The 26923-nt window shown below is 36.9% G+C and overlaps 1 protein-coding gene and 2 pseudogenes across 3 annotated transcripts; all 3 read right to left on the reverse strand.

Moving 5' to 3' along the window:
- Positions 1–542: 542 nt before the first annotated feature.
- On the reverse strand, positions 543–7716 carry LOC147521592 (proline-rich receptor-like protein kinase PERK8). Of its 2 annotated transcripts, XR_015203406.1 has the most exons (9): positions 6129–7328; positions 5274–5684; positions 5079–5165; positions 4576–4646; positions 4413–4489; positions 4086–4233; positions 1563–1724; positions 974–1441; positions 543–760 (listed from the first exon to the last, which is right to left on the reverse strand). XR_015203406.1 is itself a non-coding variant. In XM_086575315.1 (8 exons), exons 1-8 carry the CDS (start codon positions 7189–7191, stop codon positions 1256–1258), a joined length of 2205 nt encoding a protein of 734 aa, XP_086431441.1. In that variant the 5' UTR covers positions 7192–7716; the 3' UTR covers positions 793–1255. The 2 variants fall into 2 exon arrangements, 1 of the variants encoding a protein (XP_086431441.1); XM_086575315.1 differs by lacking the exon at positions 543–760 and having other exon boundaries at positions 793–1441; positions 6129–7716.
- Positions 7717–9819: 2103 nt separating this feature from the next.
- On the reverse strand, positions 9820–15063 carry LOC147521593 (uncharacterized; annotated as a pseudogene). The gene is made up of 8 exons (XR_015203464.1): positions 14801–15063; positions 14428–14552; positions 13366–13403; positions 12498–12608; positions 12317–12398; positions 11702–11738; positions 10632–10673; positions 9820–10522 (listed from the first exon to the last, which is right to left on the reverse strand). The product of XR_015203464.1 is annotated as an uncharacterized LOC147521593 (transcript).
- Positions 15064–15522: 459 nt separating this feature from the next.
- LOC147521594 (glucan endo-1,3-beta-D-glucosidase-like) lies at positions 15523–22988 on the reverse strand (annotated as a pseudogene).
- Positions 22989–26923: the final 3935 nt, after the last annotated feature.

A 26923-nucleotide genomic window follows, 5' to 3' on the forward strand; every position in this document is an offset into this window, starting at 1 on the left:
GGATCCTACAAGTATAGCAATCCAATGCTTTATAGCAATCCAATGCTTAATGTGCAGTATATTGCAACTCTGGACAGAAAGAAAAGATAATGCCTATTTCATTTGAAGGAAAGATTACAACAGATGTCTCATTTTTAATTATCCTTTACTTTTCTAAAGCTTGCAGGATTTTCTGCATAACTTGAGATGACATTGAGTGGTAGAGAAGTTTACTTTCTAATAAAGGTCACTCTTTATTGTGAAGACTGTAAGACGAAGTTCAAGTTTCCAACAGGAACTTATCTCATGTCATATCCTCCATTATAAGATTAGAATCCAAGGAAAAAGTGCAACATAGCTTACAACCAGAGACTTTCATCATTTCAGCAAGATTATTAGGTCCTTCGGAACTTTGGAAGGTGAACGACACTGATATGGATCATTGAGGGGCACCAGATGTGAAGATCCGGATATGGGTGTTTCTATTATAAGGTCAGTAAATTTCTCACTCTGATTATTATCAGTTTCCTTTCCGCAGTGTTTGCAATTTTGTGCTTTGCCGATTTGCTCAGAGAGAAAATACTATGCCAATATATGTGACCCACAACGAAAGTGTACATGAAAATATGTGACCCACAAGGAAAGTGTATTTACATGGTAAATTTCAAAATCTTGTGGCTACCAAGACTCATATTTCCAGGATCCGAACTGAGTTTTATAAATTTGAAATAGCATGCATGCAGAGTACCTATTTCATCAATGGCACAAGTGCACAACGAACCTGTAGAAACAAGAAAAGAAATGGAAAAAGTCTCAAGATGAAAACAGTTACTCATTAATTTGAATAAAGAAATTAAGTTAAAAGTTGTATTCACAACTCGAAAAAATATTTGGTAAAAGTGAACATTTATCTCTACATGGATTTCTATATCGACAAAAAAAAGCACAAATTACAAAATTGAAGTCATACAATATCGTAGAAGACGGAATGAACCTGGCTATAGATCTTCGTCAAACCCGACTGAAACGAAGACTAGTTAGCAACTTTACAACCGAATTGCTGCAGACATGAGATTCACACTGTATCCTGCTCATAGTTTCTTGAACTCAATCCATCTGTTTAACGAGTCCCAAATTCTGCCAGCTAAATTCGCATGCCCTCATTTTGTCCAGCCAAGACACTCAAAATGCATATGATAAACACTTCGATTTCAGGGCTAAATGGTGTAGCACATGGTATCGGTCAGTATTAGTCCTATCTGGATATCATAGCTCTCTAATTTTCCCAACTACTTCTGCTGAACAAATCAGAAGAACTATAGTCTTGACTACCAAATGCCATTCTACGAAATATTCTGATTTCCTCAGACCGTTGGGTAGAGTTGAAAACTTCACTTTGACCAGGTAAAATTCCATTTGTTAGATCTGAGGACTCAGCTATAGCTTCAAAAGCTCTGACGACCTGAACAAAAATACAATTGCATCATGGTTTTGGTTCCTACTTCCATCCTCAGCCACATAAAATTCAAGTGAAGATTTTTTTTGTTCTTTTTCTTATGAATAAAGTGTAATCGATAAAATACCTGTCCCATACGAGGCCTTTTCACAGATGAATGGCGCACACATACTGCAGCTGCCTCAATCATGTGGATCACCTCACGTTCTACATAGTTCTTCTCTAACCTTGGATCGAGCAATCCTTCAAACTCTTTATTCACAAGTGCATTGCTCATTAATGGTCGAGCCTGAAAATGACACCCATTCTGTAAGCATAAGGAAATTTGTTTTGCAAATAATCTAAACATCGTCAAGATGTAGAGGCCTGATTCAGTAATGTGGAGAAAAAAAATGGAATTCCCTTTTGTTTTGAATTAAAGCAAATAGAACATGTATTACACCATTAACATTTCCTGTAGCTTGTCATACTCTGGCTCTCCAAAACAAACGGGTGGGCTGACATGATAAAGATGTCCAAAGCACACCAATGAAATTAATGCTTTAAAAACAGCACAAAAGATGTACTTGTTGTTTTCTTTTCTTTTCTTTTTTACTTTTTTTTTAGGTTGTTGTTGTTGTTGTGGTGACAGAAGTTCTAGTCCTGGACAAGCAAAAAAGTTTGAAAACACATATATCAAGCAGAAAATATCATTTCACAATGTTCCTGGTTCCTTGAGCTGACTGTTCAACATATGGGGAATTCAGGATACACGTGTTTTTTTTTGGTGAAAAACATGTGTGTCATGGAACAGTTATCCAGCAAATCCTCAACAGCCAAACAAACAAATCCTGCCATACATGGGTAATTTATATGAAACTTCTCATAAGTCCCCATACCATGCAAAGTCACCAAAAGGTTATTCAATTAGTAGTTGATGCAATTACACTTCTAAATTCGTTTTGGAAGTACATTAAGGTTGTGTATGGTCTGCAGAATCAGCTTAAGATGGAAAACCAACTTATTCCAATTCATTTATGATATATCAGGTCATGTTTAAAGACAATCGTTGTTCAATTGTTATTTGTTAGTTACACACAAGAAAAGAACTAATTCCAATTAATTTCTTCAGAGAGATGCAAGGCAATGACTACTACTTCAACTAGGGAAGAGAGTAACCACTGCCTTCACCACGGCTTCGTTCACACAAACTTACTTATATCTCTTTGGGATACACCACAAACACCAAAAGAGTATCCTCAATCTCACCGCATCAAAAAAAATATCATAAATATAAGAAGTCGATTCCAATCCATTTGCAGAAACGAAAGCAAATCAACACCATGATTATCAATCCCATACTAAATGCAAGTTATCTTGCCGCAGACAGAGTACAAAAAGGTATGTGAAGATACAGTTTCCATTCTAGTCTAAACATCAGACAGCTTCCACAACCATGACCATAGTTGATCATAGAGAGATCGTGTGTGTGTGTGCAAGAGAGAGAGAGAGGATAAGTTCATTAAGGAAGATGAAGTAACCACATGATTTCAAGGAGGTGGATTGAAGATAGGGAATAAGTGTCAAGGATAGACAAAACAAGCTGAGAGGATTTATCCTATCTTTTTGAAACACCAGGCTGTTCAAAAAGAGGTGTGGGCTGGAGGTGGAGGTGGAACCACATGCACTATGCATGAGCTTGCATGGTATCGGCTATCATCCTTGACTTCAGCACCTAATTGGCCTCCAAACAAATACTCTTTTGCAACACCCTGAGGTCCTGACCCATCTTGCTGAGTTGCCTATTTTCGCTTATACAGTGTGCCACATGAACACTAATCAATTTTATGTGAGTACAAAGAGATTAAGAAATAAAGCTGTGAAAGATTTGAGACATCTATCTTATCTAATGTTAATCTGAATTGGAAAGGTGAAACCAATAAGATCCATGTATTCGTTCTAGTTTTGTAAGAGATCTTGTCGAGAATTGTTACTTATAAGTGCTTACTACTTATTCTCACAGTAAGTGGAGGACTACTTTTTTTTGGGTGTTTGTTTTTTAGCTACTTATATGTGGTAGACCTTTTATTTTGGTACATTTTGCTACTTATTAGTGCCAAAAGTGCAAGTAGGAAAACCTGACTTACACAAACTTGTAAGTAGCAAGCACTTGTAAGTACTAAAAAACAAACAGGCCCTTATTTACATCTGTTAGTTCCTTTTTTGTGCGAAATAACCACAACTCATAATATCCAGGAACTAACTTTCTTTCCCAGCAACTTCCTACAAACGAAACACACCGTCAATTTCCGTAAGTACCTGATATAACTCTCTCTCTCAAGTTTAGGTACTAGTCTTAGAATTGGAAGGAAAATCAAGCAGTACACAAAAATCAAGAGCATCTGAGACACTTTAACTGAAGTGCAATCCTTTTCAAATTAACCAGTCTCTAGTGTATAGTGTACATATTAGATCAATATGGGTAAACTTCTACTATAGACAGGGGTTCAAACATGAGAAGTGTGTCTTCACGGCAAATTCTATGAATTTGAAATTGTAAAAAGCTTGAGAAGTTTGACGTGTCACTGGAACTAGCAATGAAAACAAGTTTTCAAAATGTTTAAGTTCCTACGTATAATAGAGAGAAGGTTTTACATTAATTAGTACTTACCCATTCAACTAGGTTCTCATCTCCCAAAGGCTGAGATCCATCCACAGGTTTACGGCCAGTAATTAGCTCCAAAAGCACAACTCCAAATGAGTATACATCAGATTTCTCAGTCAATTTGCCACTTGATGCATATTCTGGAGCCATATATCTGGAAATAATACAATTTTATTCCATGTCATTCAATTCTATCATTTAAAAGCTCAATAAAATCTAGATAATTATATAGAGAATATTAATCACATTTTCCTATCCAACCGAGAAAATGCACGTAGAAAGATCCTGCATGATTCTCTAGCAGATACATTCAGCTTTAAAGAAGTTGCCTACCCAAATGTTCCCACCACACGTGTGCTTATATGTGTGTAAGTATCCCCAGCTAACTTCGCAAGCCCAAAATCAGAAACCTGTCCAAGAAAAGAAAATAACAATTTCAGAAGCTTCAATTACCATAAAAAATGAAATTCAGAAATTGTTCAGCCATTGGGCATGCCTGAGCTTCAAAGTCGTTATCTATAAGAATGTTTGCTGACTTGATGTCCCTGTGAATAATGCGAGGATGACCTGAGAAATGAATCAGAAGCTTTGACTCATGAATATGCAATTGTTAATTGTAGCGTAAAAATACCAAGTAACTTACTTAACTGGGAAAAGTTCAAATTCTTTAAGACGTGCACACTCAGAAATATGCGACAACTAAATTATTGACATGGATTAAAATAAATAAATAAATAAAATAATTTTAAGTTTGTCTATAGTTTTCAAATATCCTTTACATGCCTGCTATATACATTCACATGCACATAGCACACAAGATATGCCTGTTGTATATGACCGTATGAAGTTTGAACTATATAACATTACTTCAAACGTGTGAAAAGCATAGAGTAACCAACTATTCAATGATAACAATATGGACCCGTCAAGTCAGAGCGGTAAGAAAAGTGTGAAAACGATCGAATAACCAAGTCCAGAAGCAAGGGAGGGAGTACTCACAATCTTCATGCAAATAAGATATTCCACGTGCTGCGCCAGTAGCAACCTTAACCCGAGTTCTCCACTCCATTACTGGCCTACCATGCGCTACAAAATGCAGAGAAACATGAGATTAGTAATCTCATAATGGAAGACCAACACACATACGCTGAAAAGTTCATTTTTCACTAGTATTGACTAAAATGCTCATCTTACCGTGAAGATGATAATATAGGGTGTTATTTGGGACAAAATCATAGACAAGCAATCGTTGATGGTCTGATATGCAGTACCCTACTAGTGAAACCAGATGTTTGTGATGAACACGGCTAATAGTCTCGACTTCAGCTCTGAACTCACGGTCTCCCTGTGAACCACCAATTTTGAGCTGCTTTACAGCCACATCTCTTCCATCTGCTATAATTCCCTTGTAAACACAACCGAATCCACCTTCACCTAAAAGATTCTGCTCCGAAAACCCATTTGTGGCTCCAACTAGTTCTTCATACGTGAACCACGACCTGGAATTGCCCATTAAACCTGAATCTTGTGGTGAATATACAAATTCACTTCCAGAACCACGGTTTATTAGAGGCTTTAAAGAATAAGCCTTTACATCTGACCTATCTGTAGAGGATCGAGAAAAATCAACATCAACTTATGGAAACACAAAATATTTCAAGCGTACACTCAATATGATAATTGAGTAAAAAGAATAACTACTTCTACACTTTTGACCAGGAAATTCACAACTTTATGCTATGTTACATAGACACGCCATATTTATAAGAATAATCCGTGTTTATCGATCCACGTGTCCGTGTCAAACACATATTGTATGTGTTATACCTCAATTTTTTATATTTTGCCGTGTTGGATACGGACACGTGGATCCACGTCAATGTAACTTAGCTTTTACGTTCAGTATGTATCTTGTGCATATCCTACTACAAAACTTTGTGGAAGGATAAACCGTCCAACAAATAAGGAAAACAATAAAATTTACATCCAACAACCATGTAACGTAAACCTTCATACAAAATAATATTGGCAAAGTTTTCAAGGCAGTACCTGAGACTGGGGAAGTGCCAAGTGGGGAGGGCATAACATGTCCGGCATTGTAGCGAGTGGCCTTTTTCTTTTGTTTCCTCATATAACAGACAGCCAGTCCGATGAGACTAATCACGATAAAGCTAACTAGAACAACAGCGACTGTACCTCCAGGGCCAATTCCGCCAGAACTTTTATTGTTGTCATTTACTGGTGCACGAGAACTCTGATTTGTTGAGTCATTGGGTGGAGTCAGAATTGGTTGAGTGGGACTCGGTTGGGGTGGAGCCTCAATTGGTTGAGTGGGAATCGGTCGGGGAGGAGCCACAGTTGGTGAAATGGAAGTAGGTGGTAAAGGGGGTGAAGGAGAAGAAGGTGTTGGCTGTGTTTGATTTATAGGCGGTGAAGGTACAGCAGGTGGAGTATCCCTGGAAGGGGGAGATGTGGGCCGCCGTGAAACAGATGGAGGAGGAGGTGTAAGCGACGGTGGCGCAGGTGAACGTTTAGGCGGATTAGCCAATGGTGGTGGAGGGGAACTTGTTGGCAACGGAGGAGAATCAGCAGGGGGAGGAACAGAGACATTTGGTGTAGGTGGAGGTGGCGAGACTGCTTGGGGAGGAGGCGATTTTACCGCAGGTGGTGTGGATGAAATAGGGGGAGGGGAGTTAACGGTGTTAGGTGGTGGAGGTGAAACGACAGTCACAGGCGGTGGAGATGAAACTGGACGAGGGGCAGGAGGAGAAGGAGGGGAAGACGGTGGGTTAACAACGGGTGTAGTAGTAGTAGGCGGGGGCGGCGGTGTGAGTACAGGAGAAGAAGTGGGTGGCGCTGGAGGGGAAATAACAGGTGTTGTTGGTGGAGGGGACAAAGATACTGTAGGAGGCGGTGCGGCACTAACAACAGGAGGTGGGGATGAAGTATTGGATGAGCTTGTGGGTGGTGGAGGATCTGAAGTAGCATTAGGTTGTGCCGTTATAGGTGGCAATGAGGTTGTAGAATTATCTTGAGTTGGAGGTGAAATGTTAGTTGAATTGACTACAGTTGTATCAGGGGAAGAACTAGGTGAAAGTGATGGAGATTCCATCACTTTAATACAACAATTCAATCACCAAACCTCAAATCACTAGTGAAAAAACTTAACTACAAGATTGCAAGAAACCTTCTTTTTAAGCAAAAACTATATATCTTCAAGATAAACTTCGAAATATGAGAAAGTCAATGAAGAAAATTATAAATGTAGCATACCCACATTACCAGAGAAGGTAAACAAATCACCAAAACTTCAAGAACCCACCAAGAACCATATCTGAACACTTGATCTTCAAACCCCAAACCTCAAAACAGCAAATTTAACATATACCCATTGCACCAGAATGAAAATAAAGCAAAGCCCAACTACTACTAACTGTATCTCTGCTCTTCAACACACCAGTTGCACTTAATAAACTGCAAGATTTGAAGCTCTAGTAATCTTTGAAGAAGATAGAAGAAGTCCAAGATGAGAGAGAGAGAGAGAGAGAAAGGAGTTGAAGAAGAAGAAAGAGGAGACAACTCCAGCACAAAGCAACAACGTGAGAACTACTTCTCTCTCACTTTCGATTTTTTTAGTGTTTCTCTTTCTTTCTTTTTCACTTTTTATTAACAGAGGAATAATATTATGGAGAGAAAAATCAGGATATTAGGACAGTGATAAATGGATGTATTACTGCCGCAGAAATTGGCTCTGTCTAAGGTTAGTCATATTAGCCTAAGTTGTAGCTAGTAACGCATGAGGTCTTGTTTTCACACTCACACCAACTTTAAATGATCAGAGTTTGACATTTCAGCAAATTCTTCAATTTTTTGGTGAATGTACACTAAAGCTATATGAGTACTGGTCTGACATAGTCCATAGGGGAAAATCTCACACTGTATTAACTTGTTCCAACACTTTGTAGAGCAAGAACAGCAGCAAAAAAAAGTTTATTACTAGTATAATGTTATGCAGTGGGGCGTGAGCAGAGAGAAAGAAAAGAGTGAGAGAGAGATTGCAGTCTAGAGATTGAGAGAGCGTAGAGTGGAGAGGGACGAAGAATGAAGACAGACAGACAGAAATCAACCAAATGATTAAGAAGTAATCGTAAGAGATAGCAAATCCGTAGAATTTAACTCTAACTAATTATTTTCTTTGTCTGGCTTGCTTAGTCATTTTTTATTTTAATTAAAGAAGCTACAGGTTTTCCACTTGCAGTTGAGTTTGACTTTGAGCTACTTGCCTACTTCCACATATAATAACCATGCAGTTCTTACTTCTTAGCACAGTTACATTAGTTTAGACTTTAATATTATTACTTATGTGGCTGGATTAATTAACTAGCTATATTAAGGTCAACATTCTTTGGCATTCGGTGATATCATCCTGCTTATTGAGTTATTGCACTCTAAACCCCATGTGTTGAGTATGTAACACCCTGTTCTGTACAAGACTACAAGTAAGATCTTTGTTGAGCTCAAATCATGTTGGTTGATCCATTCACCCATATTTTATGAGAGTTTTCCTGTGTTGCTTAGTTTGAGAGCAATGCCTGTCCTCTAAACATAATAAATTGGTGAACCTAATGGTGGAATCCACCATTTTGATTTTCACACAAAGGGTGAGGAGGACGTGGGCACCTGGCTTATAATACATGATGCTTTTCACAATTAAATATGGACCCATTATGTCATTGGAGTGAGACCATGGGCAGCATGAAAGATGCAATCAGAGCAACACGTGTTATTTGAACAGATCAACCTAAAACTTCCAATACCTAAATGAAGTGAGTCTTGAATTAAAATCGATGGTGTTAATATAGTCAAATATATTGACTGAATATTTAATCTCAAATCCTCATTAGTAAACATTTTTCGTGTAGATACTAACCCTTATTGACTTATTATACACTGTTTAAAAAGCAGTGTAGATTTATGTTAATGCGATACGTATATAGGGGAAGCATCTAATATGAGTGACATTTCTCAGCATAGTTGGGTTCTGCAATGTCACATGCGCACTCTAGGACCGCAATTTCCAATTTCATTGTGACCCTACAGAGTGAGTCGACAAAAGATTTAAGAGGACACGTTTGATGTTTCCAAAAGGACCACTCGCAAAACTATAGCTCCTGTTTGGCTGTTTCCAAAGATTATTGGATAAAAAGATAAAAGAATCTCAACTCTCAACTCTCAACTCTCAACTCTCTCACCCACTCATGAAGGCATTCTTGTTTGCCTTTGGGGACCCCATAACCAATACCACTTCCTCAAAATTGTTTAAGAGATTCTAAGGGATACGCTTAGACCAAAATGGATACGCTTTTTCTCATAATTTGTGGTTGGGTTGGTTCTTTAAAAATAGATTTAATTCTTAAAAAGAGTTACGTCTAAGCACCTGACCGACCAGACATGCTAAATTGAGGGCCAAATGACTACTCAGGTTCTAAGATCACATTACTATCATTCCATCATTCCCGACTTATTCCTCTTTTCTGCAAACTAAATACAATGTTGATTGAATCATTTTAGTTTAGTACAAAGGCACATCTTAAGTCGATGATCAAAGAAATGGTGTAAAATAAAATTACAAAGTCCACCATTTGCAACAGCTATTCAAGTTTTTACTTTTGCATCATAAGTCTCAGAAAGGGGTATTCCAGACTGAATCTAATATAGTTGAACTGTAGAGTCTAGAACCTTTTAAGCAACATTTAGCTTCTATAAGATGATGACATTTGAAGTCATAGATCTAAGGAAAGATCTACAGAGATAGGAAAATAAATTGATGAATGTCGTAATGAAAAGAAATATAGGAGGAACAAAGACCTGGATGGTTTCTTCGAACTCGCAGGTTTGAAACACGACTAAACTATTAGTATTAAAACTCCTTCCGCAGTGTAGAACTATCAGATGTACGCTATTGCATAATGAGCTGGTATTCAGTTTCCTTTCTGCTTCAGAACAAAACAAGGAAATTACAAATGCCAGAAGGCTGCTTTTTCATCATAACATTCACCTTCAAAAGGAAAAATTATTGCCGCCTACCCTTCAGGTGTTGCCATAAACGGTGCTTCCGTGTATCCACAAGTCTCAATTTGTCATCTTGCAGTGAAGTTAAAAAATCTTAGTGCATCACATGCTGGCTTGCTTTCGGAATGTTTAAAGGATTGAGACACAAGTTTGATTCAAGGTTCTTTGAGTTTAAAGGAAAATTAGAAAATGAGGACTCCAGTATTGGGATGAACTGCGGCTCAGCAAAAAACTAGTGATGCAAAAATAACTAAATGGAATGTGAATGAGTTACCGCATTGAAAGATTTTATATTTTGTCACCCAACTTTGAGGTTCTTCTTGAAATTATTTCAGCTGCCCAACTCTTTCCGATATCAGTCTGAAACTTGCCTGAAAGATGACCAGGAGTTAGAATAACGAACAAGGGAGATCGGAAGAAAATGAATTTAGCCGAACCATCCATTCAATCTGTGCACATAACAAGAGAATTATGACTCACCTGCTGTGGATAAGAAAAATTCATCGAGGACTTTTCCATGTTCTGAAGAAACGACAAAACGATGAAATACATTAAAGAATGAAATAAAGCAAAGTTGAAAAATAGATAAGAGGTGGCATCAGATACAATTTTTTTTTTTGATAAACGTGGCATCAGATACATGGTGACAACTATTATGACAACACTATTAAAAAAAGATATGGTAGTTTCAAACATTTGTAATAAAAACCAACCATGCTTGTACATTTAGTTTTGACTTGTGATTACAAGTTATCTAAACAAAAGTATGACCTCTCGGCTCTAAGTGCTTACTCGATATTGTCCTCATAGGTCGCAATTACAAGTATTCTAAAGAAGATTACTTTCTTTTGTTTCTTGCTCTACCTAGCGGCGGGAAACAAGTCTATCCATCTGCCTAGCTTAGGTAGATTCTGTAAATTCGTTAGTGATAAGACTACGAAGTCCACGTTAGGTTCGAAACTTCGAATATATACTGTTAACATAAAGCTGGAAATTTCTAGTTGGCCAATCTACAAATTAGACAAACAGTATGTGATATGATACTTCATTGTATCTTTCAAACACCAGTTTCCAGAAAATATGTCGAGCCAAAATCAGCAACGTATTACTTGTACACGGTCCTACATTACTCTCCTCCTCTGAGATGTACCCGTATTCAACTCCAATACACTTTCCTACCCTGAATCTACTCATACTTTTCACAAAAAGTACTTTACATGGTCAAAATCAGCATAGTGTCCAGTAAAGCAAGTTTAACTGAGATGTTGTGCAAGAATTAGCATTCCACTTATTTCCCCATCTAAATCAAAACGACTTATTTCCACATATATACGTCTGATATGAATTAATTATACCCTTGAACTTGTTTGCATGCTTACATATTAGTCAACAAGATGATACAGAGACAACATGATCACACTATATAAAAGCACATTGGAGCCCCAACAGTTGCCGTGACAGAAAATTATATATTCTTCTTTATATAGATATTTGACTAGATAAAGTTAAGATTTACAGGCTTGGAAACACTACTCTGAAAAATCACTTACCCATTTCGTACTCCAGTGCTTGCAGAATCATTTCGACCTGGATTAGAGTTCAAATTAGAAAGGAAGCATATGGCCACAATAATAGAACTGAAAAAAATATATATCATGTGGTATGGATTGTCCTTTTGTGATTTACTTCCCTTTCTTCAAAGTACAAATAACAATCCTTACTGTTTGGTCATCCAAAATTAGGTGACAAGGCACCTTACTGAGTCACTGACTCCACAATATTTGAAAGCGTTACACCCAACAACCAGCCAAACAAGTGGCCGTTCTAAATCTACACTACACTCGTTTAAATCGTAAATCACTTTCTAGGCCTTTTCTCTGTTCTTTTTGTGCTCCGAGAAACATAGAATTTTATTGTTAAAGCACAGTGATATGGAATGTCCCACCCAAATATGAGTTCTTAACATTTCAAACCTCTTACTAAAATCCAAATAGACCCACCCCATTGAAAGAGTTTTCGCATTACAATTTTTTTTCTCCCTAAGTTAGAAATGTTGCCATGACAACCAAGTACTCGAAAATAACATGTGAAGACAAACAATATCCGTGGCCAACAAATATCAAATATAATTTCAGATTGATGAGTTCCAATAAAAGAGGACTTACTTTGTCAAAATCTTTCACAAGGTTTGCCTCTAGTGAAGAATTATTCTTCGTTACTCTGCCCAAAGTTCTTGTATCTCCTGAGCTGCAGAAAATAAAACATTTCAGCAACAAAAATCTAGTGATTCAAAGAAAACAAAATGCAGGGCTCGGAAAACGTAAGGTAATAAGCATCAACTAATACCCCTCAATCCTCCGCCAAGAACTGCACACATTTCATTTAAAGCTGCTTGCTCCCGCCGACTTTTTTCTTCCTTAGGAATACCATCTCTGGGGGTGATATCTCCAACAATAGCTACATAAGTAAAACGTGCATCTCAGACTCCGATCACCAGAAAAACTAGAATAGGTGCATGCTATACTTGTCAGTAAATGTAAACACTTATTACAGGAGACACTTATTACAGGCATAATAACTTGTAAATAAAATGGTAAACCCTGAGGAACTGAAACAATTAGTAATTCTATTGCAAGAAAAAATACAACTCAAAAGACAGGGAGAAGAAGAAGAAGAAGATAAACCTTAACCTACCTAAACTTCCATTTAATTAAAAAAAAAAGGTTTCATCCTGGATCTGGTTATAAAACCATCAGATGTTGAGGCTCTTATGGACTTTTTACTTATTCTAGTTCTACAATACAACTCAAGAACAACGTGATAGAACTTTGATCGTATATGGAGATCATCCTCACAAACAATTAGTTTCTTCCCCCACTTTTTAACCACATCAAAGGTACCATTTAGTTCATGATAATTGCAATACCCAGACTGACACAATCTTTGTTTTGGAACCATCTTCTGAGATGCTGGAACCATTCTTGTGAGAATGGCCCCCATAATGTATTATGATGCAATCATTTTCAGAAAGAACAGCCCATATAATCATCTCTCGAGGGTTCATAGACTGGCGACCACCAGAAGTGTCATAATAACCTCCCCTTAATGACAAACTAGACAACCAACCTAATAAAAAGGGAACAAAGACAATAACATAGTAATGAACTAAAAAAACAATAATGACCAGTAAGGAAAAGGGCTGTGTTTACAGTACCTTCAGCTATATCGTGCACAATTGCTATCTTGATACACCTGTTTAAATCAATATAAAAAGGCAATCAGCAACTATCACATAACAAAGGCTAATTCCAAAAAGATATTTAGAACGGTATAACAATCACAAAGAAATATTATTAAAGAAATACTTGTCGACGAATCTGCAGATAAGAAGGTATTAAACCGATTCTACTTTCTTCTTGTGTTAACTTCTCTAGTCATAAATTGAGGAAGATACATACGCTTGAAAGTACAGGGGAGTATCAAAATATTAAAACTAAAATAGATAAAGAATACAATTAGAAATAGAGAGAGATATTTCCAAATCCACAAGAGAGAGAGGACAGGCAAAAAATTGACAATATAGTCCATCTAGCACCTAAATCAACTCCGTATTAACCTTTTCAGTTTATTCTGAAAAAACTTTGGACAAACTCTGAACGTACTTATCTTACCACTTCAGCAGCATCCCAATACTCAAAATTCTAATTACACCATTGATTAAGTGCATGAATCATTTAAGAATAGAATAGTTGTCCATTAAACTTTAAACCCAAGTTCAATCTGACTAGCTTTCAATCGGGAATATCAGAAAAGTATAGAAGAGATCTTCCCTTATTAAGATAAGTGTTAGAGAATATATCTCAACCAAAAGCATGCGTTTGGATATCCAATCCTGCATACTACTTCTCTTTTGAAGGCAAAACTAGTGCTAAGGCCATAAGCACTCTCAAGCCTTAACACTATCCTTGGTTGCTTATGTATTTTGACCTGAATTAGCAATCTAAATATCTCTTTTCCAATTTCCAATTCATTTCAATGTAACATTGAATGACAATTTTCCCTTCAAAGCTGACTGAAAGCCCTCAAAAGTTTTGGATATCAGTGTTCTTTAGCCATTTTGCGGGCATTGGTGAAATTGGTGCATTTCCGACAAGAGAAAAAAGAACTACTTTGCTCCTCATAATCTTTAACAATTACAAATGCTTGAGATAAAAATGTATATATAAAAAGACACGTTAATAACGATACGGGCTAGCACAATTTATGTAAATTGAACCTTTCCCTGTCTACACCAGTAAGGTCGCCAACAATTAACGCCATCAATGCCATGCGGTACATGTGATCAGCAATAGATTCAGGACCCTTTATCCCGTGGTTAATCCATCCCTTCCTTTTGGTAGTCTGAGAAGGAAAAAAAAGAGGCCATACATAATAATGAAAGGTTCCCACCATAGTGTACTGCTTATAATATACCATTGCAATTCCATAGTAACTAAAGAGAGTTTCTTTGGATATAAATAAATTTTTTATTCACATGCCAAACTTATAGAGAAGTATATTGAGTTTTATATTAAACACCTTTTACATGCAAATACAAACTAGAACAAAAACAAAATTAAAAAAACAGAAAATGAATATATATATCGTACCTTGAGACTGTGACACAAGGTGAGAAAATCAATAGCCGAAGAAGAAGAAGATTTCTTTGAGGAACCAAATCCATTTTCATTAGAATTCAATGATGCATGACAATGAACGGTCGTCATCAGGATTCTTGTGGAGAAACCAACCTTCGATGTTGGAAGTAATGAGAAAGATTGAGTGCGAGAACGAGAAATTCGTTGAAGAGATGATGGTGGAGACGAGATGGAACTACTTGCTGCTGCCATTTTTTTCAGTTTTTTTTTTTTTTTTTTTTGAAGAATAAATGAGAAAAAGTGTGGTGGGCTTGGACATATTTTTAATTGGGCCTTTTATGGCCCAATAGTTGTTATCCATGTCTGAGTTGCACCTCTTGCAAATGTCTCAAAGCTCTATTTTCATTTGCGTGCTTATTTTGTTACTTTTGTTCTAGGTTATATACAAAGTCTGAAGTGACAATCGCCAACAACAAAGTACTAAATAATATCAACTCCTAAAGTAACAAAAAACAATTTAATTTCCTTGATTCATGATAACATCAGCAGAAGAAAGTAGATGAATGAAGTTAATTAATCATGTCCATTACAGTTGTACTACAAAAATGTATAAGCGATCATCTATAAGATGCACAACAGACTTCCATTATGAACAAAGACATAAGCCCACCAATACTATTAGGAATAGCCCTAATGCTACTGTAGTCGAAAACAAACTGTAGAAAAGTAAGAACTGAAATAATGTGTTCTCCGTGATACTAACTGAGTATTATAACTTGGGAGTTTATTCTATCATAGTTTTCCAAGCAGCTTATAAATCACAAAACCGAAAAAAGGCAACATAACATAAAACATAATATTGATTCAAATTTTTAGTGATCACTATAGTGTCTAAACCAGCAGTATCTCCCTCCATCATGTCCTTCCTCCTTTCCATCACTTCTACTATGAATCCACCACAACATATTCGAAAGTGAATTCCCATCATCATGCCCATTCAAGTTTCTGATTTTCTCCAATGCACCTTCCTTATCATAAACTCCTTGTAGTGCATAAACGAACCCCTTCCATCCTTCTCCAACCCCTTCTCTTCCCAAAGCTGGCAATGTCCAATTCACCAACTCTCTAGCAAACCCAGTGTCCGAGAACAAATTCTCGGTAATTCACACCAGTGGCATCCTCCATGAGGGCATCAGTTGGTGAAATTTCTGCTTCCTTGGTACTAAGCTGATTGGTAGCTTCAGTCTGTACATGACCTGTCGCTGTTTCATCAGGAAGCTCAGTGTTGATATGGGGCACAATCTAAGTGTCTGCTTGATCAGTTCTATATTGGCATCATCTGGATTTGTAGGGGGTAGAAGACTATCATCAGGCCGAGCCCACATCTGAAATATTAATGACTTCAAAAAAATTCTCATCAAAAAAATAAAAAGTTTTCTGAGAATTATTTACTAAGTTAGCATCTTAGTAGTTTGTATCAGGATTAATTATAATATTTGTGATGAGGGATTCTCATAAATAATTAAAAGAAAAAATTAACAAAAATAAAGAATAGACAAACCAATCTTTAGTTGAATTTTGAAGAATAATATGTTAATTATATTGCAAATACTATGTAAAACTCAATTTTCATAAAACTTTTGATACATGGATAAGGACGAATTTGGAGCAGACACCCTATTAAAAGGGGTAAGTATGTTCTTTTGGTTATACAAAGTACACACGTTGAGAAACCCTAACTTACAAGTCTCTAATTCGTGACCTTTGGATGAACCTATGAACTAGCACCTTTACATAAATAGCCTTCTCTCCCTCAACAGACCTCTTTTTGCCATTCCCAGCAGGAGCAGTTCCAAAATCCGGCTTCAGGCAAAAGGCACTTTTTGTCTGAACCTGTGCCGGATTTTGGAGCTGCTCCTGGCTGGGGACTTTTGCCTGAACTTTTGCCAGATTTTAGAGCTGTTCCTAGCTGGGGATTTAATAATATTGGAGATTTTGGGTTTCCTGTTGCTGAGCCTTTGCCTGCCGGATTTCTTTGGAGGGCCCGGAGATTTTTTTGATTCTGAACCTGTTCCTAGGTTCTTAAACCCGGATTTCAGAGGGATTTACTTTGAAGGAACCCAAATAAAGTACACAGTTCTCTATGATCCATGCATGGTGGAAAAGTTTAAGTTTAACAGGTTTATGGAGACTTGCTGGTGTTTAAGTTCCACAATGTTTATGGCAACACAATTTTGAGTCCAAAATCTGTACAGGTCTACATGGTGTTTTGAAACCTTCTTTTTCCTTCACATAGCGATGGTATTAAATAGAACCCAAAATATGAGAATGTAGGATTTCGTTTATGTTGTTTCTGTAGGGTCATTCAGTGATGTTTTTATTGGATCGTGTTGTTAAAGCTTGACCAGTCTTTCGCAGTGCTTCCGTAGATCTCATGTTCTTTGATTGAAAGTTGGTGAAGTGTTTTTTGTTTCCACAACACATTTCTGGAGGTTTATTGTCATTAAATACGTTTACAACGATGTTTTGCTTACTTGAGAGAAGTATAATTAAATATTGGTTTGTTTGGACTCCCTTAAAGTTGAAATGTTGTAGCTGTTGTTATTGAAATTTTTGGGTTGTTACTGAACCTGGTATCTTTCTTATTGAAAGTGTCTGGGAAACAGTTGGATTTACACATGATCTTATTTGTCCATCCTGAGCCCTACTCTGATTGCATGTGCATTCCGTACCATGAAGTCTTGCCTTCTCCCGACCACCCTGCCGAATGTTCAGGGGCGGCTCAAGATAATCGGGGCCCTAAGCAAAGTTCGGGAATCTTCTATGATTAATATATACTAATAAAATTTGTTATTTTGTTATATATATATAACAAAATAACAAATAAAATAACAAAATATATTATTATATTTTTATATATAACAAAATATAACAAATAACAAAATAACAAATAACAAATATAACAAAATATATATAACAAAATAACAAATAAAATAACAAAATATATTATATATATAACAAAATAACAAATAAAATAACAAATATATATATATATATATATATATATATTTTTATTATTTTTTTTTTCTCACAAAATCTTATTGATTTGTTTACGTTATTTCATATGATCCCAACTTTTTCTTTTTGTCTTTCTTGAATAGTCTTCACACAAACTTGAACTTCAATTGATTTATTTAACTAAAATTGCAAATAGAGAGATGTAGAATAATTATACACCAAATAAAACAAATCTGAAAAGAAATAGAGATTATAGGGAAAAACCATAAAAGACAAAAATATGATATATGTAAGATTGAATTGTTGGCGTTATATATACTTGATTATTTGTTATAGGGTGATGAAGAACTTTAATAAGTTATGGAGGCGTGCTACTTTTGTTAGAGAAGGCAAGGGAACCCGAAGGAGTTTAAGTGTTTAACACTACTTTAACAAATAAAAATTGTTAGATCTTTTTTTAATTTTTTTTTTCTCACAACATCTTATTGATTTGTATACATTATTTCATATGATCCCAGCTTTTTCTTTTTTCTTTCTTGAATAGTCTTCGCAAAAAGTTGAAACTTTAATAGATTTATTTAACAAAGAATTGCAAATAGAGAGAGAGAGAGAGAGAGAGAATGCAGAATAATTTTACACCAAATAATACAAATATAGAAAGAAAAGATATTATAGGGAAAAACTATAGAAGACAAAAAAAATGATATAGGTAAGATTGAATTGTTGATGTTATACTTAATTATTTATTATGGGGTGATGAAGAACTTTAATTAGTTATGGAGGTGTGCTATTTTTTCATTGGGAAAGAGGGAACCAGAAGGAGTTTAAGTGTTTAACACTACTTTAACAAATAAAATTGTTATATCTTTTTTTTTTTTTTCTCACACATGTTATTGATTTGTTTCACGTTATTTCATATGATCCAAACTTTATCTTTTTTTTCTTTCTTGAATAGTCTTAGCACAAATTTGAAACTTCAATAGATTTATTTAACAAAAATTGCGAATATAGAGAGAGAATCTTGCGAATAATTATACACCAAATAAAACAAATATTGAGAGAGAGAGAGAGAGAGAGAGATTATAGAAAAAATCATATAGAAGGCAAAAAATGATATATGTAAGATTGAATTGTTGGCATATATATATCTTGATTATTTGTCATGGGGTGATGAAGAACTTTAATTAGTATTGAAGTGTGTTATTTTTTTGTTAGAAGGAGAGGCTGAAGGAGTTTAAGTGTTTAACACTACTTTAGCGTGATTTTATGGTTTCCAATTTGCCAATATAAAAGCGTTTATCCAACAGTGAAAAATAAATGAAAAACAATAGTGGGTTTTGGTTTTAATTTTTTTCTTTATTTCCCCACTAATAAATCAATAGTGGAGTAGTGGACAATGGATGGATTATATTGTGGGGGGCCTTGGGCTCTGGGGGCCCTAAGCGGAGGCCTACTTTGCTATAAGGTTGAGCCGGCCCTGCGAATGTTCTTGTAGATTGTTCCTGTATTACATGCTCTGGTCTGTGTTGCTAGACCTTAAGTGCATATTTCTCCTTTTCTAATTCAGGTGTAAAAATTTGCCTTTTACGTCAGAGTTTGGTGCTACTAGTTGGCTGTTATGTGCTCTTGGACCTAATATAGACTATTGTGTGCTTGCTGTTGTTTTTGTGCGTGTGATCATTTTCATTCATTTTTAGTACTTGAATGTCTTCAGCCTTCATGGTTACTGCTGTTAAGGTTGAAATTTAATTACTGTTTAGTGCTTTGAAAATCATGCTTGTTAGCTGCTTTCCTCGTGGAAAATTTCAATCGCTGTTTTGTAGGCTAGAGTGTTCAGCTACATTGAGCTTCATGGTGACATTTATAGTTGAGCTGTGCTAATTGATCTAATTTTGCACTTTCTCCACTATAACTAACTCTTTTTATTAGCTATAGTACGCAGTAGTGCAGTACACAGGGTATGTTTTATTTTGAGTTTGAGTTAATGAATTACTTCCATCAGTTGTTTAAACTATCAGGTGTGACATATATGCTCTGTTATTGAATCTAATCTGATGAAGGTATGCTTAGTGATCTCCTTCTTTATTGGATGTATTATTTTGTATGATGTTGTTCTAGTGATTAGGTGCCCCCGATGTAATTTTTTTAGTCTGATACTTGTAGCGATTGAATCTTCTTGGTGTTGTTGATAATGATGTCTGAGTTATAGATTGTTTTGAACATACACTTCTTGTAGTATAAATATTCCAATATTTATGACATTTTCTGACTTTTTTGGTTAGGTACTGCTCTGGTTGTTTTATTCCTTTCAGAACAGGGATGTAAGGAAGGCTCACCTGACGCTTTCTTCCAATATATAGAAAGACAAGGAACATGCGGCCACTCTCTAGATAAAACTGGAATTTTTTTTACCACCAATGTAAAAACCAGAGGCGTATTAGAAGGTCTGATGGTAAATACTGTATGCATTTGTTCTTGTGGTGCTCTTTAGGAATTAAATGACATACTGCCCTGTACAACAGAAGCTCTTTTCTTCAGTAGCCCATAATCCTCATAAACCACACTTTCTTGGTTATGTAAATATTATAACAACGGATTGTTAGCCTTTCTTTTCAAGCTAAACAAATTAATTACTTAACGTGATGTTATGGATGATATCGAAGTAGCCTGAAGACGCCCTAAGCTTTATATTTACCTGTTACGTCTGCCAAATAGATGGGAAGGACTACCTATATTAGAAATCATGTGTTGATACTTGGACATAACTCATTAGGGCCACATCTCACATGAGGCAGACGTAACAGGTGAAGTTCTGACACTTGCAAATGTCTCAAAGCTCTATTTTCACTTGCGTGCTTATTTTGTTACTTTTGTTCCAGGTTATATACAAAGTCTGATGTTTTCTGACAGAGACAGTCAAATATTTATCTATCGATTGTAAGCTTAATAACAACGAACTTCACATTTCATATTTTTCCTCCTAACTAAGTGATACTGTTCTCAATCACAGACAACAAAAAGCATAACATCAAGCAAGTAAGAGATTTTAACAGATGGAGTGATCACAACTAATCATAATGTCTAAACAAGCTTAAAAAGAAATTTCCCAACCAGCTCCCTCCAGTTTGTGCTGCCTCTTTTTTACTCACTTCTACTATGAATCCACCAGAGTAGATTAGAAAGTGAATTCCCATCATCATGCTCTTTCAAGATTTTGATCTTCTTCAGAGCCCTTTTTTTGTCGTAAACACCTTCCAATGCATAAACAAAGCCCTTCCATCCATCTCCAACACCTTCTAAGCCTCAATGCTGGCATTGTCCATTCTACCAGTTCTCTTGTAAAGTCACGATCAGAAAACACAACCTCAGAGATTGGCACTATTGGTAGTAGTTGTATCCCGAGCCTACACTCTTTCCATTCGGGAGGAGCAAACCAAAGTCCACTATCTCTTTTTGTTGGCCCATACCATGCCAACAACTTTATTCGCCTTAGCAAACTCATCTTCATACATTCCCTCCCCTTCCCTCACATGCCACCATGTTAGCATTGCTTCAATCTCGAATGCTGCAAGTGTTGATCCAATATCAGTAACACGAGCATCACCATAACTAAGTCCAAACAGGGCAGCAGCATAATATCCATTCACTGCCTCACTGGTACTTTCTTGATTCCGCCCATCCCGAATTCAGTCACTCCACCAGCCCATGAATGCAGCTTCCACAAATCAAAGTTTCTTAACCGTGGATAATTCGAATTAGCCTGCCTATCCAAGTTCATGAAATCAGCAATCAAGAATGCGGCAGGGTTTATACTTGCTACCCCATGCGGATCAATCTTACATAAGCACTGCAATACCATAAAGAAAGTATCCCAAATGGTAATGATGATCATTATACACTCCAAACCCGAAATCAGCACCAGAATCCACAGCACCTTGTTTAGTCACTAAACCTCCCCACTTAGATTCATACAAGAATCCATTGCCACTTAAAGTCCCATCCAACCAAGGCTCAATCCTCGCCTTCAAGTACTTCTCAACTCTCGGAATCACATCAGGACAAGAAACCTCCTCAGCAATCAAAGCAAACCTAGCTGCCCTAGCAATCAACTTCCCATAAAAGTAAGACGAACTAGTTGTTATTGGTGTATTCAGACTCTTAACATCTTTGCGAAGGGCAGAAACTATTTCAGGGATGGATTCTTCTTGTACTCCCCCAATCGAATGCCAAGTAACCGGAACCGGCTTAGTTTTCAACATCCATGAGTCTCCTACAACACCTACCAGATCTCCATCCACACTTTTGTACTTAAAATCCTTCAAAATAGACACACCCCCTTGCTCTTTAGACAAAAGCTGAACATGAAGAGGATGGGCAAGTAAAAGAAGATCCCCCAATCCTTTCTTCTCCCACTTATATTCCAAAGAAAAGGGTTCCCCAAAAACTGCTTCCCCACTAACTGGATAACAAGAACTATACTGATCCAGTACAGATTCATAACTGGGGTCAGAGTCCGGCAAGATTGCGAACCTAAGTGCACCAGAAAACCCACTAAAAGTGATGCTAGACAAACTAGAATCCAGATTCAATGGTGAAGATGAATACATAATCCATGTTTGGTTGTTGTTAAAGTGAATCTTATGCTTAGTCCCAAAACTATTTGATGAAATTGACAGAATGGCATGAATAGTTGATATGGAAATTTGAGTTGAACTACAAACTTCACAAGTAATATAAGGACTTCCTCTAACTAACAAGAAACGTAAACCAGGTGGAACATCTAAAGTAACACTAAGATCATTAAAAGAAGAGATTTTGTCTTTTTTTACCTCACAATCTTTACCATTATTCACAGCTGAGATAGTGAGATCAGCTACAAAAACTTGGCATATGAAAGCAGAAGTGAAGAAACGAGATGGGTATGAAACACTTAGGGAAGAGTTTGATGATTTGATGAGATATGGGTGAATGTATTCAGGTTGTTCAGCATTGTTGAGTGCAAAGTTTTGGAAGAATGAGTTGGTTGGAAGAGGTGACGAGAGAAGATTTGGAGTGAAAAAACGAGATGGGTCTGGAAGAACTGTTGAATGAACTAGTGGGAAAGTGAATGGTATAGTTAGAGCTGGTGGTGGATTCATTGTAGGGAAAGAGAGACGGGGTCTTTTTTCTTCTCGTGGGTTCATTGAGGGTTTTGTAGAGAGGGTTTAAAGATGGAGATTCCCTTTTTTTATATTATTTGTATAATCTTATGATTTACGTCAGACTGCCTATTAGAGGTTTTAGCTTGGATGGCAAGTAATTCGTTAACTAGGAAACCTACTTCAGTTAGAGACACACTTCACTTAAATACTTAACTTGGAATAGAATAGAAATTAGAAACAAAATCCCTATATATTTGGAAGATTCCGTGCGTGAAAAATGGGAAAAAATATCCCCACAATACGAGTTTGTGTTGGAATGGTGATGAAGTGTTGTTTTAATGGCTGGCAGAGCTATTATGTTAGGACTTTTGAAGGGGTTCACTTGTCTTAGTGGTGCTTTCATGATGCAAATATATCTTGTTGTTTATGGAAGCGATTCGAAATCTCTTATAGTACTTATTGCCTGGACACTGGTTTTGTTTTGTATCTTGGTTAAACCTACAGTCGCCTTTATTGAAGTAAATATATTGATTGTCTTTCTTTGCTTGTACTTTCCATTTCTTGTAGTGGCGTTGTATGTATAGACAAATGATCTGGGTTGTAAACCCTTGTACTTGGTTAGCCAGTAGCTGAGATGACATAGAATAAATGTTCAACAGCAGCTCAGTTGTTTTATCTCTCAATCGAGGTGCTACTGTGGTCATTGATTTATACTTGGTACATGTAGAAACCGTGTAGAAATCGCATAAAAGGTGTGTAGGAACTAGGAACCTCCTCATACATAGCGTGTACAAACCATGTAGTTACAAGTAAGCTAGTCTTGTGATTTTCGTCTATATAACAAAGAAAAGCTCAATGTTGCATAGTTGTGTATGTCACATTCGAAAATAGCTGCTTGTTTTTTTTTTCTTATCTTTTTTTTGTTTTTTTTGGTCTTGTCTGCTTCAATCTGCATCTTTGGATCTTCTTGCAGACTTCCTTCTCTAGATATTGAATAGCTAGGTGTTCTTAATAGTTTAGGAAAATATAAAGTGCAGAATAACATGAAACAAACAATTTGCTTCCTTGGAGTTGACTCTATAGACACATAATGCAAGCGCTCCACATACACGAACAGACTTGATTGGGATCATTTTTTCGTAAGGTTCTGCAGGGTGCAGACTGCAGTCAGGCTATCAAGAGACCAATCTCTGTCATCTTTACTCATTCTTTTTTGGCAATACAGACAAAATGTAGAGATTAAGATGCATATATAGTTCTGATTTGGCTAATTGGTTTTAATGCTCGAGAAATGTAGTTCAAGGACATATATCACCTGATACAAAAATTGAACAAATGCTGGAAGGACACCAATATCTTATATTACCGAAGGCTTTGCTGCAAATGATGGGCATGGTGACTGATGATTTCCAGAGCATTTGAAACTCCAGTGTTTTGTTTTATTGATGGTCTCCTTGTTCCTTGGGTTTTGTTGTATATGGGGAGCTGGGGGAGCCTTTCTGAGAATGGATTAGGAAGACTTGCTCTCCAAAGAAGCGCATATGATCCACACTCGTTGACAAACCAAAACCTTAATATCTATTATTTAACCCCCTTCTTCCTCTATCCACTTGCCAGTTACATGTCCCCGGCCAACAATTGGAAGATCAGGTCTGTTTGCTTTTCGTTGATGGCTTTTTCTCTTATGAAGGCACTATAATCTAGAAATGACTATCGAATTTATCTATGCAGGAAGCAGGGAATCTGGTGTACAAGGCCCAGAGAAAGAGATCATTACCTTGTGGAAAGGGTTTCAAAAAGCATGAACTCTGGGAGTCAAGAAGCTGGTGGTTGGATGTGAGTGCAGGAGTTTGCTGGATCCTACTTCTCCGTCTAGCACTCAGTCCGGCTCTAGCTTCTTTTTTGTTTGTGATTGTCTTTATCTTAATGTGGTAGCACACCATAACGTAGCACATGAACATGCCTGTGAGCGCAGACGTGGGCAAACTACCAGTTGGTCTGCTGGTGTAATGAACTGCTGTCTGCTTACTTAGGGTGTTAATTTGTGCTTCCTCTGTTATCTACTTAAATGCTTTAAATTTTAAGTGATTATATCTTTTGCAACAAGGAAAAAGACGTGATTCTTTCTTTTTAAAAATCTAATGGTGGACCTAGGGCTATATTGTATTTGTAACTGATGATGCCCTCGAAGTACAACCTAAAATTGAACAATTACATGGAGAAATTCTGCAATGTGTTCTCATAGCATTAGGTGATTAAGATCTTTTTCAGTTGGAGCATACTCAGTGAGGTAATTTACAAGGCATTTCCGCACATCACAAGACTTTCAACTAGAACTGGCTGTTTAACTGACATGCTTTGATGCGAATTATTGACAAGCATACTTCCAATTAATATATAAAGGCAAGCTCTTGAAAATAAATGGCCAGCATCCTTACTGAATATCTGATAATCTTGAATGCATACCCCTTCTCGGCACCACATAGTTACAGACGTACACAAACTGTAATCGGATCATTCTCATTTCTGAACCCAATAATTAGGATAAGTAGATAACTATGAATCAGCTCGTATTTACAAATAAAAGCTGAACCTATAAAGACAACATTCACTGGCATATGATCTTATTACAACTATTGCCGACAATAACGTTCAAGTATTCAATCAAAAGGACACAAGGTAAAAAGCCAGGATATTCATAGCATAATATGCTCCGATTCCTCCTCCTATCAGCATCAGAAATCTTGTCTCAGTTCTTGTGTTGCATTCTCCCACTTTCTGCACCAGCATAAGGATCAATGGTGACATTTATTACAGCTGGTTTCCGTGCAGAAAATGATTCCTGCAAGCGCAAACTTGAGGTCTTCTGGAGTTCCAACAAGATAACCTTTGCCTCCAAAAGCTTCCATTACAGTATGATATGCTGCACCAGGTACAAAAGAAGTAGGGGCAGGATCATCTTTGTAAGGCCCAGTAATTTCTTCAGGGTTCCTCCGGTCACCTCCATACAGACCACCATTGTTAAAAACAATCACGACCACGGACAACTGATATCGTACTAATGTCTGCAGGAATCAATGAAAAGCAATTATCAGCACGAGAAAAGTTTGTTTATCAAGATGGACACAAAACTGTTATACTCCACTCAGTGACGAGTTTAGGAAAAGTAAAATATGGTCAGATGGAACTATAGAGGTGTTGTGAATAATTAACTGCGGAAACAACGTTACCCACAACAAACGGATCAATCCTACACAAAGATCGATCCTTCACACTAGACAAGACTTCAACACCCTCCAAGTAATATCCCAACGCTTCTCATTAACTATTTAACAAGCATATAAAGTAAATATAATAATGCAAAAGAGAACCAACCACAAGACAAGGATATATCGTGGTTCCGGCGAATTTGCCCTCCCACACTTGGCGAGATCCAAGCTTTACTAGAAGTCCGTAGTAACAGATTACAAAGAGCTCTCAATTCACTCACAAAGAATGAACACTTTCAACTCACTAAGAATTTCTCTCTTTCTTTCTTTTTTTTGGAAAAGTTAGGTTTTCAAAAACGATTTTGTTTTTATACCAAAACCAAAAATCGCGATTCTTGAATGAGGCCTGCAAAAAGACACGGCGCTGCCGCTTCTCACTGGCCTTGGTATTATTAAATCCAAGAGCGCTGGCGCTTTGCTGGCCGGGTCGCCAAAACATCTTGGAACTGGCTGGTCGCCCTTCGAGCGAGCCGGCGCTCGAAAGCGTGAAAAGCGAAAAATCCCTTTTTTTCTCTACATTCTCCACCTCGGTGAGGTTTTAACACATAAAACCGAGCCGAACACATCCAGCAATATCACATCCATCCAGAACTCGCAGTCAACCGCCTCGAAGGAGCCATGCTCACAAAGAGCCACCCACAAAGAGTCATGCCCACGAAGAGCACGTCATGCCCACAAAGGGCCACCCACAAAGAGTGTCATGCTCA

The sequence above is a fragment of the Coptis chinensis genome, chromosome 1 (assembly GCF_015680905.1).
Source record: "Coptis chinensis isolate HL-2020 chromosome 1, ASM1568090v1, whole genome shotgun sequence".
Classification (NCBI taxonomy): Eukaryota; Viridiplantae; Streptophyta; class Magnoliopsida; order Ranunculales; family Ranunculaceae; genus Coptis; species Coptis chinensis.

What these genes read in the sequence shown, in the direction of transcription:
- LOC147521592 (XM_086575315.1), bottom strand. Translation starts at nt 7,191, where the DNA reads ATGGAATCTCCATCACTTTCACCTAGTTCTTCCCCTGATACAACTGTA. An exon ending in ATAACGACTTTGAAGCTCAG is followed by an intron (nt 4,490 to 4,575) that starts GCATGCCCAATG and finishes TTTCTTGGACAG; the next exon opens with GTTTCTGATTTTGGGCTTGC. An exon ending in ATGAGAACCTAGTTGAATGG is followed by an intron (nt 1,725 to 4,085) that starts GTAAGTACTAAT and finishes TGTCATTTTCAG; the next exon opens with GCTCGACCATTAATGAGCAA.